This window comes from Pinus tabuliformis, chromosome 1_1, assembly GCF_031772625.1.
Source record: "Pinus tabuliformis cultivar Carrire ecotype Pingquan chromosome 1_1, CPIR1, whole genome shotgun sequence".
NCBI classification, from domain to species: Eukaryota; Viridiplantae; Streptophyta; class Pinopsida; order Pinales; family Pinaceae; genus Pinus; species Pinus tabuliformis.
The window spans coordinates 675,470,544-675,483,121 of record NC_142297.1 but is presented as its reverse complement, the minus strand read 5'-3'; the positions used below and the strand labels follow the sequence as shown (position 1 = coordinate 675,483,121).

The 12,578-nt window shown below is 39.6% G+C and overlaps 1 protein-coding gene across 1 annotated transcript in view; it reads right to left on the bottom strand.

Annotated features, from left to right (window-relative positions):
• Positions 1-12,369, bottom strand: part of LOC149215216 (3-phosphoinositide-dependent protein kinase 2-like) — a 97,510-nt gene extending 85,141 nt beyond the window's left edge. Inside the window, exon 1 of the mRNA XM_089392559.1 lies at positions 11,856-12,369. Coding sequence (XP_089248685.1) covers positions 11,856-12,080 — 225 coding nt within the window. The 5' untranslated portion in view covers positions 12,081-12,369. The remainder of the gene's footprint in view (positions 1-11,855) is intronic.
• Between the last annotated feature and the right edge of the window lie 209 nt (positions 12,370-12,578).

Below are 12,578 nucleotides of genomic sequence, written 5' to 3'. Positions count from 1 at the left end.
GATCAAGTTTCTTCCTTTTGTTTTTGGCTACATGTATATAAACTAGAGACCTGAAGATTTTCAAATGTCGAACCTATTAGTTTTTGTAGCATCGGATGTGTTCTAGTCTCGAAACTTTGTGGGGAGGCTAAAACACAAGAGTTCTCCATAACCCATAAATCATTTCTGGAAATTCCACCTAGAAGTGTCTCAATTAGGTTATTAACCTATTTTTAAATGTTTCCTAAGTCTAAACTTAGGAAAATTGGTTAATTAATCAGAATTAATTCAAAAAAGGTGTGAATCATCTAGAAATTCACACGGATCAACAAGGAAATAATCTTGGCCATCGATTAAGATTTAATCTTAGTCGTTGGAGTCCCAATAGAAGATTTAAGAAGTCCTTAGGTAGATGGAGAACACACACACATATCAATTTCCCTGAAGAGTTCGATTTTTCTAGAGAGCAGTTGTTGCCAGAAGAGTTCAAGCTTCAGAAGGGAAGCAGAGAGAAAAAGGGGTAGGGACAGTGACTCTGGAGGAAAGATCTTCTAGATCTAGAGAGTCATTAGTAGAAGGGTCGTATTTCCCAGTGGAGTTGCGCAGAGGCAGCACAGAAGGCTTTAGAGGGAGATCGATTTTGCTAAAGGAGAGAGAAATTCAATGGCTATTGGTCCAAAAAATCTCCAAGAGGCCAAGTGAATTTCTCCCAGAGGCAGAGTTCATCAAGACGCCATTTTTCTTGCAATTTCGGGCTTAGCGAGTTGGGGTCTACACAAGCATTGCACAGAGGTTGTATGACTGGCCAGTTTTGTCAGTTGTCGAAGCAAGATCAAGAGTGGTGTTGAGGTATTCGCCTCACAGATATTTTAGCCAATTTATTTTGCTGATTGGATTGTCAGTTAAGCATCCAAATATTGTATTCAGAATTTCACTACTGCTTAATAATATAAAATCCTCAGTTGTTGCATCGATTTTCCCAAGTTGGGTTTTTTCTGGGGACATTAGTCCAAATATAACTGTGTCAATTTTTATGTGTGTGGTCTAGCATATTTCTCAAATTCCAGTTTATCTTCCTCATTATTTAATTTGGTGAAAATTACAGTTGTGAATTATTCGTTTTGCATGGGCAAATAAACTGCTAATTAATTTACCATTAGAAGAATAATTTCCAGTTGCTGCAATAGTTGGAATTTTTCACATGGTATCAAAGCGTGATTGATTAGACGAGGAAGCTCAGAAGCTGAGAGAGAAGAATTCGTTGTTCAAAGGGAGCAACAAGACGATTTTTCTAGGGGTTGCACAGAGCCTAAGCTAGGCAGATTGAATTGCTTGGGGAAGTTTGATTTTTCAATGCAAGTTGGCAGAAAAATTCAGCTTTCCAGTTGAGTGATTTCAGCAGGCAGAGGGAGCAGCAATAGCTCATATTTTCGCTGAGCAGATTCTTTGTTTGGATGCATAGGGTTTTGCAGCAGTTTGCAAATGCAGAATTAGCATCGGGTGGAAGAGATATAGCACACACTGAGGGAAATTTCTCTCAGGGTATTTCAAGTTTTAGAAATCCAATTTTCATGTTGCAGATTAGCAGGAACTATGGGCAAAATTCCTCAATCCAAAAGGGATTGCGTGTAGCAAATCCAGCAGTCAAACAGAGGGAATGAGGAAGATTTTCGACCAAATTTAGAGATGGCCACTGCAGGGCTTAGAGATCAGGATATGTTGGAGGAAGCCTCCAACTCTGTCATCTGGAAGGCTAGGATGCCCTTCCTTCTCGACGAATTTGGCCTGAAAGCCTATGTGGACAATGTGGTAATAGTACCCCAAGATGCAAATCAGCTGAAGGAGTACAAAAAGGAAATGTCAAAGGCAAAGCGGATGATCTTGGATGGAGTTTGAGATCATATAGTCTCACATATATCTAGCAAGAACACTGCCAAGGAAATGTGGGATGCTCTCTCCCAACTATATCAGAGTTCTTCCAAGCAACAAAAGATGTTTCTCCAGGAGAAGCTAAGAAGCATCAGGATGCAGAAGGGTGAAGGCATAGATATCTTCCCCATCATGATTTAGGAGGTCCATGATCAGCTTTCTGCAATTGGAGAGGCACCTCAACCGACAAAGCTTGTACGGTTAACACTGAACAGTGTCTCGGAGGATTGGCAAGTCTTTGTCTAGAGTATTTTGGGACGAGATAAATTCCCTGGGTGGGATAGGATGTGGTCCAACCTACAGCAAGAGGAGTTGAGGCAGGCTCTAGTAAAGAGCACCATCAGCAGAAGCAACAGCAAGGCCGCGAAGGGTGAGAAGGAAGAGGAGAATGTGGCCCTAGCATCAAAGGGTCCCAATCAGGGACAGGGGGAGAAGAAGAAGAAGGACCTATCTAAGGTCAAGTACTTCAAATGTGGTGAGTTCGGTCACTACAATACCTAGTGTCCTCATAGGAAGAAGGACAAGCAGGAGAAGCAGGACCAAGCAGCAGCGTCTGCAGAGAGATAAATTGTCCTCCAGGCTACAGGAAGATTTCGTTGTGTTTGCAGCTATACCTCCAAGAGTGAGGTGGGGCGATATGGAGTTATAGTCCCAAAGTTGCAGAGTTTGGGCAAGGTCCATTGAGGTGTCCTCTTCATGGATCATTACCTTGCTACAAGGGCCCACAATATTCAATAACAGGATGGATCAATGTCAGTGATGCAATCATATTCCAAAGTGGCTATTGCAGACTAGTAGCAATCAAGTGTTGAGGAGCATAGTGCGGTGTTGACAACAATGCAGGGTGGCACAATGTAAAGTCAGTAGCAGCGCAGAATCTTCAGTGGACAGTGCAGTGGTTAGTAGCAGTCAAGACTCAAGAGACAGATGCAGCAGACACATTTGATTCAATAATTAGGATGCTTCTCAATTGTAGTGGTTAAAGTAGTAGCAGCAACAAATGAGAGGGAGTTGCAGTGCAGATGTAGAGTTCGCAACAGCACAGCAGTGTCAGCAACAACACAAATGCAGCATCAAAATTGCGCAGTGGTTGGTGAGCAATGGTAGGCAGTGACAGTGGCCCAACATTGGCAACGTGACAAAGGGTGATACAAAAACAAGGTGTTGTAGCAATAGTGCAACACTAAAACACCTTCCTCGCTAAGAGGGAGTGTTAGTTTTTGTAGCATCAAAGGTGTTCTAGTCTCGAAACTTTGTGGACAGGCTAAAACACAAGGGTTTTCCATAACCTACAAATCATTTCTGGAAATTCCAACTAGAAGTGTCTCAATTAGATTATTAACCTATTTTTAAATGTTTCCTAAGTCTAAACTTAGGAAAACTGGTTAATTAATCAGAATTAATTGAGATAAGGTGTGAATCATCTAGAAACTCACACGGATCGACAAGGAAATAATCTTAGCCATTGATTAAGATTTAATCTTGGTCGTTGGAGTCCCAACAAAAGATTATAAGAAGAAGTCGATGGGTAGATGGAGAACACACACAGAGATCGATTTCCTTGGAAACTTCTATTTTTCCAAAGAGCAAATGTTGTCAGAAGAGTTCGAGCTTTAGAAGGGAAGCAGAGACAAAGAGTTGCAGGGACAGTGAGTCCAGACGAAAGATCTTCCAGATCCAAAGAGTCAATAGCAGAAGGGTCGTATTAATATTTCCCAGTGGATGCAGAGGCAGCACAGAAGGCTTCAAAGGGAGATTGATATTGTTGAAGGAGAGAGAAATTCAGTTGTTGTTGGTCCAAAAATTCTCCGGGATGCCAAGCGAATTTCTCCCAGAGGCGGAGTCAGCCAAGATGTCATTTTTATTGCAATTCCGGGTTTAGCGAGTTGGGGTTTGTGCAAGCACTACGCAAAGGTTGTACGACTAGCCAGTGTTGTCAGTTGTTGGAGCAAGATCAGGCGTGGTGTTGAGGTATTTGCCTCACAAATATTTCGGCCAACTTATTTTGCTGATTGGATTGCCAATTGGGCATCCAGAGATTGTACTCAAAATTTCACTATTGCTTAATAATATAAAACCCTCAATTGCTGCACTGATTTTCCCACATTGGGTTTTTCCGGGGACTTTAGACAAAAAATAACTGTCAATTTTTATGTGTGTTAACATATTTCTCAGATTCCAGTTTATCTTCCGAAGAATTTAATTGGGTGAAAATTGCAATTGTGAATTATTCATTTTATATGGACAAATAAATTGCTAATTAATTTACAGTTAGAAGAATAATTTCCAATTGCTGCAACAGTTGGAATTTTTCACAGAATCTGTGGTTTCTATCTAGTGAACGCTTCTTCAGGAGTCTTATCTTCCAAAATTCGATAAGGACTTCTATTTTGAATATAGATTGTTGTCATTGATGCTTCACTCCATAAAAATATAGGCAAGTCTTAATCATGCATCATTGCCTTAACAAATTCTTCAATGGTTCTATTCCTTCCTTCAGCAACTCCATTTTGTTGTGGATTGTAAGGGGCTATCAACTCCCTCTTAATCCCAACTTCTTTACAAACGACAACAAGTTCCTTTGATGTATATTCTCCTACATTATATGATCGCAAAGTCTTGAAATGATTTCATCAATTGCTTGGAGTTCATCTTTTAATTGAGAAATCCTCATAAGATATGAGGCTATAGTATTATTCCTTGTCATTCTAACATCACAAAGCTCATTCTACAAACTCATTGCTTAACCAATGTTGTTGATAGTGTATAATCAAACTAAGGCATCATGCATCTTCTTTGAAGAGTCAAGATTTGCGACATATAGAATCAAATGATCTCTAATGGAACCTACAATGATACTTCTAGCAGTGATGCCATCTTTCTCATATTTTATTTTTCCTTCATTATCTGAGGGTTCAGTGACCTTGCCTTTCACAATGCCCGAGAGATCATTCTTTGCAATGATGAGATCAATCCTTGTTTTCCAAGCCCTGAAATTCATAGCTCCTTCCAATTTGTTCTCTGACTTTATAGAGGAACCCATAGTCATAGACGAGCAATTAGATTGTAGATGTAGGTCTTCTGCAACGCTCTTCTCTTTTACTAATGATCTTCAATGTCCTTTCCTTCACTAAAGCTTTGATACCATGTTGATTTTTCAAGTGCAATAAATACAGATACAATATTTGAATTTATGAACCCAACACCTGGTATTCGATTCCCAACAATTAACAAGCGGAACGAATACACAGCCAAATTCCTAACACATAAAAAAATATAGCAGAAGAAAAACATTATTACTCAATCATAATCACACACAAATAGATTTTTGCCCAATCACCAGTTCTTGATGAATAAATTAGTCACGAAACTTACTTGGGCTCCCATTCCAGGTATAATGGCCCAACTGAGAAAATACAAATTACAAAATTGATCACTAGCTGCACTGCACTCTCTTGGACCCAACACACTCTCACTGTGAAGCCTCTTTCAATCTTGTGCTATTGTTGTGTCTTAGCACCTCACATTAGGCTCAATTTATAACTTTCCTAAGCCAAGATTGACGGCCAAAATTAGCTTGTCAAGTCACTTTTCTACCCAACAACTTCGGCCCTCTTTGATCTGCCTAGGCCGAATTTTGGCCTCCCAGAATATGCCCAAAAACTTGGCCTTGCTACCCAGAGTAATCTGCCCAAAATTTCAGCCCATTTGCCCATAATATGCCCAAAAAATCACATGTGCAAAGTCAAGGAAAGAGAGAGAAATGATAGAGATGAATTTGTCCTTCTTCGTCCTACTTCATCCTTCTTCTTCGCTAAGATGCCCAAAATATCTCTTATGTTGTGAGAGGTCGAATGGTATCTTGTGGAGGAGGTTGAGTGCTCTATATATAGTGTTTTGTCTTTTCGAAAGGGTGTCTCTTTATTTGGGCCAACTTGACAAGTTTGGAGCCAAAAATTCAAAATTCAAATTTTCTCTTTTGATTTGACATGAAGAACATGTCTTATTAAACAAAGTCTTTCAGTAGAAATCACATGAGAGAATATTTTGGCTGACATGTTTCGAACCAACAAGTGTGGTTCATCATCAGGAATACAAAAACATGTCTTATATTAATCTTTTCAAGGGTTAATCAACAAGAATGACATGAAGAACATGTCTTACATTTTCATTATATATTTCAAGGGCTAAAACATTAATCATGAAGACCAACCATAGCTACAAAATTCAACAACAAAGATTTTTTTGTTTTTTTGGATCTAGAGGAACCAGGGTCCAGTAACAAGTCAAGATTACTAGGGCATTCAAAGTTGGTGGTTTCCACTATAACCTCTAGCCTAGTGCTAATAACCTGCGAGCCAACAATTAGCAAGAAATTATGACTTAGCAAGGGCGGAGGCATCCGGAGACACACCCACAAGGGGGGTCCCACTCGCGAAGGGGTGTTTACCCTTTTAGCATTGTCACAATGGGCCAACATGTCAATTCTGGGAATTGAACCCAAGTGGGGAGAACATTCAACAAACCATCTACCTAACCACTTAAGTTATGAACACTTGACAACTTACTTAGATTTACTACATACATAAAAATGTTGTGTTTTGTTACATAGCAACACCTTTATACAATTAAAATAACAATGTCAATGATCTAATTGGCAAATCAGTTAATTTCGGAATTGGTAGTCAAAATAGGGGAATTATTACATCTCTCATTGTAAAATCATCAATGTCAAATCAAAATGGAATAAAATGATACATCATATATCCATCATCATTTAAAGAGTAAAGGGTCAAGACTATCATAACATGAAATAACACAGAAAAAGGAATGGAACAAGGAGCAAGCCATTTATCAAGCCCAATTAGCCTTTGCTTGGTCATTTGCATATTTGTCCTAAAATTGGATCCACACTCCTTTGCTTTTGATAGCTTGCTATTAGCAAAATTCTAAATTACACCTTTTTAATGTACTCAAATAAGCTTTATGTAGGTGAGAAATAATAGACATTGGGGCTTTTTGGGAGGGTAATATATAGAAGCAAAGGAAGGTGAGGGTGATGGGAGCCTCACCTTGCTTAATTTAAACAAAAGAACGTGTTTCTATGGTTTTTACTATCTTTTTATGAGGATGTGCACCTATAGGGAGTGCCCTAGAGTACATCCAAGTACTTTTGTATATTATTAGTCTTCTATAATTAACTTTATGACACATAACAATTAAAACACTATTACAATCTTCACAAATAAATATGTTGTGGAAGATAAACATATAGAACAAAGAAGATATGCACACACACAAAAAATTGACATTGTTTATTTTTGGACAATTGTCCCTAGAAAAAACCCGAAGGGAAAACTAGTGCAGCAGATGATGGTTTTGTTATTATTCAACAATTTGCGAGAAATTACAATTGGTTGCTATTTATTGGAAACCTGCGGCAAATACTAATCTCCACAGGCAAAATAATCTGGAGACTAACTGTCACCCTCTGAAACTCGATGTGGCCTCTCTCCAGCCACTCGCACTTCCTCAAGGTAGTATTCACACCTCTACACAAAAATGCCCACTGGTGGCTCTCGGAAATTTGTGTAGCTCCTAGGAATGCCTCCCTGCAAGTTGTTCTACCTCCTATAGCTGTGAGACCCACTCACTCTACCTTTGAGATACAAATCTGGCAACTAGCAACTGAAATGTGGTCTCTCCGACAACTCACACTAGATGAACTGGCTAATTCACATTGCTAATACGACCTCCTTCTACAGATAATTCAGCCTCCTTCTGCAGATAATTCAGCCTCCTTTTCCTGTGTCCCAGACACTGGAAATACTAAGGAAATCTCCTTTAGAAACCTGCTCCCAAATCTTTGTTGATACCCTGCCTCTGATGCTTCCGTAGCTTCAACTGCGCCCTTGCTGCATACTGCATCTGGGTAAGTCAAACTACTCAAGTGAAAAACTATGTCTTCTCCAAACCCTTCTACCTACTCTTATAATCTCTTGTTGGAGTCTCAACGGCCACGATCACATCTAAACCGATGTCTAAGATCATCTTGACTTCATCAATTAACATTTTTGGAAGTCTCTAGAGCAAAACCAAACTCCCTCAATTCACTTTAACCAGATTTCCTAAGTTAGACTTAGTAAATAAATAATTATTGGCTAATTAATTTAATTGAGGTGTCTCCAAGTCTTTTCTCGCAAAACCTTTTCTAGCTTTTGGAGATCTCGTGTTCCATAGCCTCATAGACACCATAGAGACAAGAACACATGTTTGCTACTACCCCAATCAAAAACTAACATTCACTCTTAGCAAGCAAGGTGTTCTCCACTACTCCCATCTGCTTCCTGAAGTAGACAAACTTCGCCCTACCCAAGGCCTTTGTGAATATATCAACGCCCTGTTGATCTGTGGGAACATGTTATATCTGAACTGATCCACACTACACACAATCTTTGATTCTCCTGCTACATGTTGTAGCTTAACCATCCTGTGTTGCCCTGCGCTACTTTGATCTCACACTGTTGATGACCCTAAGTTGCTACTATCACTGCAATTGTGTGTAATGATCTCTCCTGATCCACTGAGTCACTACAACTAGCCCTGCACCTGTCTCCCGAGCATCTAACTACGCCTCACAACTGCCTTTGCAATCATCTCTCAAGTATTTGACTGCACGTTGTTGACACTTTGATCCTCCTACTTTAACACTTTGGGCACCTGTAACAAGGGTACTAACCCAACTGAGGAATGCTTAACAACTAGGTTTGATCTATTGATCAAGACCTCCTTGGTTGTGATCTAGATCTCCTTACTGCTCCTCCCTCGGACCTTGCCCAATCTAATGTACTGGAGTGTTATACTTTGCCTCCTCCTGGAGTTACTACGGCTATCAATGTGAATTCATCCTCTAATCTAGCAAACAAATCCTCGATTTTTGTCAAAGTTGTTGTTTGCTTCCCCTTCTTGTCATTCTTCTTCGGACATTGGTTGACATAGTGACAGAGCTCACCACATCCGAAGCACTTAACCTTTGATGGATCTTTCTTCTTCTTCTCTCACTTTGAGTCTTGTCTCCTTTCAACCTTGAATGCTAAAAGTCTCCCTTACTCGTATATTACCCCCCAAAATCATAAAACCAAACCCCTCAATGGTTCTAGAAAACTTCGACGAGTGTTGAGTTCGCCCCCCTCACCCTTGACCATTAAACTCAAGAGACCTTGACATCATCGAGCTCATCGTCCAATATCTCTCTAACTTTTTCTCTCTCTTGGCAAGTTCTTGATGGGCTCTTAATTTTTCATAGGTCTTCTAGCTGATAGTTACTTCCAATGGTTTTTACTTTAAATCCATTCATATTCACATTCATCATTAAGCAATTACACACAAGATCTTCAACAATAGAACAAGAATGACAGTAGGATCATAAAGAGACAGCCAAACAAGAAACACAAACATTTTATCCTGCGAAAACCCACATATGGAAAAACCCGGCAACCTTTTCCTTAGAGAAATTATTCAGTTCAACAGAGATACATCTAATTCTTCAAGTCAAACTGACTAGTAATATAGCCCTCGTCATACTTGGTCAAATTGCTTACAAGTAGCATTAGATAATTGAGGTGTATCTATCCAAAATTTCGTTCTTCCGCCCAGAGATTTGATCTACTCAGACTTCCATCCTTCTGCTTAGAAATTGGTCAGCCTTAGAGCTCGGTTTGTCACAAAGAATAGGGTCTCAGTCTACCTCAGTTCGATCTACCTCAAAGCTCAGTCTATCACAGAGATTAGGGTCTTGGCCTGCCTCAATTCAATCTGCCTCAAAGCTCGGTTTGTCACAGAGATTAGGGTCTCAGCCTATCTCAAAGCTCAATCTGTCACAGAGATTAGGGTCTCGGTCTGCCTCAAGTCTCCTTCCCTTGTATACAGAAGATTTGAGTTGCTTGCTTGAGGAGGACAACGAAATGTTCTTTATATAGTGGACGAATGAACTTGAAATGGTGTGTCCTTGGGGTTGGCCGACCTGACTTCTTGGAGGGTCAACTTTACGTTTTCGGAGCAAAAAATTCAATATTAGAAATTCAAAATTCCCTCTTTTTAAAGCAAACATGAAGAACATGTCTTACATATATTTGGAAGGCTAAAATATCAATTATGAAGACCGACCATAGCTACAAAAATTCAACACACCTTTCGAGTCTTGGACAAACTCATTTAGTATTTTGTATCATCATACATTTGTCACTATATTTTGATGTTATACTTACCTTTGCATTCTCCTATATAACATAATAAGTCCCCTAGGCCCATCTTCTAGCCAAGTTAGTCATCGTTCTATTGGGGACGGGCCTCTACAAACTCTCTTCCATTGTCCTCCACATTTGCATAGTAACATGATGCCCTTCAATCTTCTATTACACCAACTTCATTTCCCTATGCCAACCCCACTTTATATTGCTCTGATACAATAATACACATTGTGGCTTTACTGTGACAACTGCGTTTAGGGCCTTAAGGGGACTTTGTGACGTGTCATTGAGTTGAACTTATTAATGCACAAGGATGTCTTGGTTTCTACTCTAATGAGCTAGACCCAAATTAAAATGCAGGTAATAACCAAAACAGAATGCACTAACTCATACAAGTACAAAAAGATTTTGTAAACAATACGTGCATTACATGTTTGTTTTACAAAGAAAATCATCTTTTGCATTACATGTTTGTTTTACAAAGAAAAACATATTTTGCGTTGTGCCTACGATACACAATTTGATTCCCCCGATACATTTTAAGGGATTTCATATGCAACTATTCTAAATTGTACCTACGATACACCACTTGATTCCCCCAACTAGCCTCTGCCTACCCACTTTCTGGCTTTATACCTAACGTTTTAAATATTATACTCTAGTCAGATGCATTTTAAGGATCTCATATGCAACTATTCTACTTCAAGTCATCACACCAAAACAGGCTTCCGTGAAACTGGCCCATACACATTACGGATTGAGCAGGCGCTTACTCTTGTTTAACCTATCTGAACCTATTTAAGGTAATTATCTGGACAAAATGAACTGTACGAAATGGCCCTTAGTCAAGGTTGATTTTGACGAAATCTTGACTCGATTCAGAGAAAAGCGTCGGGAAAATCGAAATAAACTTTGTTTTTATTTTATTTTACAACCCTGCAAAGCAAGCCCTGCATTCGCCTCGCCTAAAGAACATAGTAAGTCAAAAGCACATTACCAGCCAATTTAAGATCTGAGCCAATTTAAGATCTGATTCTTCCGGGTAGACAGAGCTCAAAGGTCAATTATGGGCGTGCGTTAAAAATGCAACGGAATGCAGATTTGCCTTCTTCTCCGTTAATTAATACTTAAACAATCCGCGCAAAGTTAGAGATATTTTCACTAGTAAAATGAGTCGACAGGACTCGAAATCTCTACCTCGCTAAATTGTCGAAAGATGAAACCCTCTGTGTTTAACGTTGACTGGAGTTGCGCAATAATATCCAATAAAGAATGTATTTCCATGATCAGATGAATTCCTTGAGCGGGAATTCAATTGCGCGACTAATCAAGTACAGAGAACCGTAGATCAAAAAATGGATAGGGTTTAAAGCACACTTAAAGGTAAATAGTCGAAAATGCAACAGAACGCAGATCTTCATTCTTTTCCATCCCTAAAATTTAATCAATTCGTGAGAAGTTACATATTCGTACACTTCTAAAATAATTCCACGGGACGGCAAAAGTCGACCTCGCTACACACTCCAAAGATCGAGCAACATTGGCAAAATATACGTATACTAAAATTCATATATTCTCGGGATCAGAAAAGATCTTTGAATGGGACATTAATTGTGCCACACAGTCAACTACGAAACTCAAAAGAACAAAAATGGATAGAATTGTAAGCGCACAAAAAGGTCTCGGAGTCGAAAATACCCTGGAGTAAGAACCGACCCCGTGCAATTTCTCGCATTCAAAATCTTCGATGCGAAAGGGTTCCTGCGGAGCCCGGAAGGCGAAGCTCTTGGAGCGTTGGACGCCATTGCCGTTTCTTTCAATTACATTGTTGTCAGCAGCAGGAGTCAGACGAGGTGCGGAGTTCGAGTCTTGTAACGATAATTTGCTGCCCATCTCAGCGTGTAGCAGGTCGTTTGAATCCATGATCTCTGTATTGAGATCTTCAGTAACTATCGTTCAAGTGTGCTCTCCCCTGCCTCCTGCACGGAATTGATATGATCTGTGGGGGCCTTCTTATAAATTACGCTTAGCAGGGCACCCCTGCTATAAAATAATAGCTGCCTTTAATCCTTCACCGTTGTTAGGTGGGATTTCCGACTCAGACAGTTGAAGTTTGATTAGTAAGCAACCCGTTTTAGAACAACAACCTTACTTTCAGCGGAAAAAAACAAAACACCGAACCCGCTCGTAAGGTCTTGTTCACCGTCAAACCAATGAAAAATAGATATTAATTTGAAAGTTGTCCTCGGCACTTGGATCGTGCTCGACCTCGAAGAGAGGGACTTCGGTCAACTCAATAATATAGTGATATAAGCCATTTAACGACAAATTAATTATATTTAGTATCGGGTGAGATGCCACTAATTTTGAGTACAGAGCCACTTCTATTTGGGATGAGGTAAGAACGTTTTCGTTTAAGGG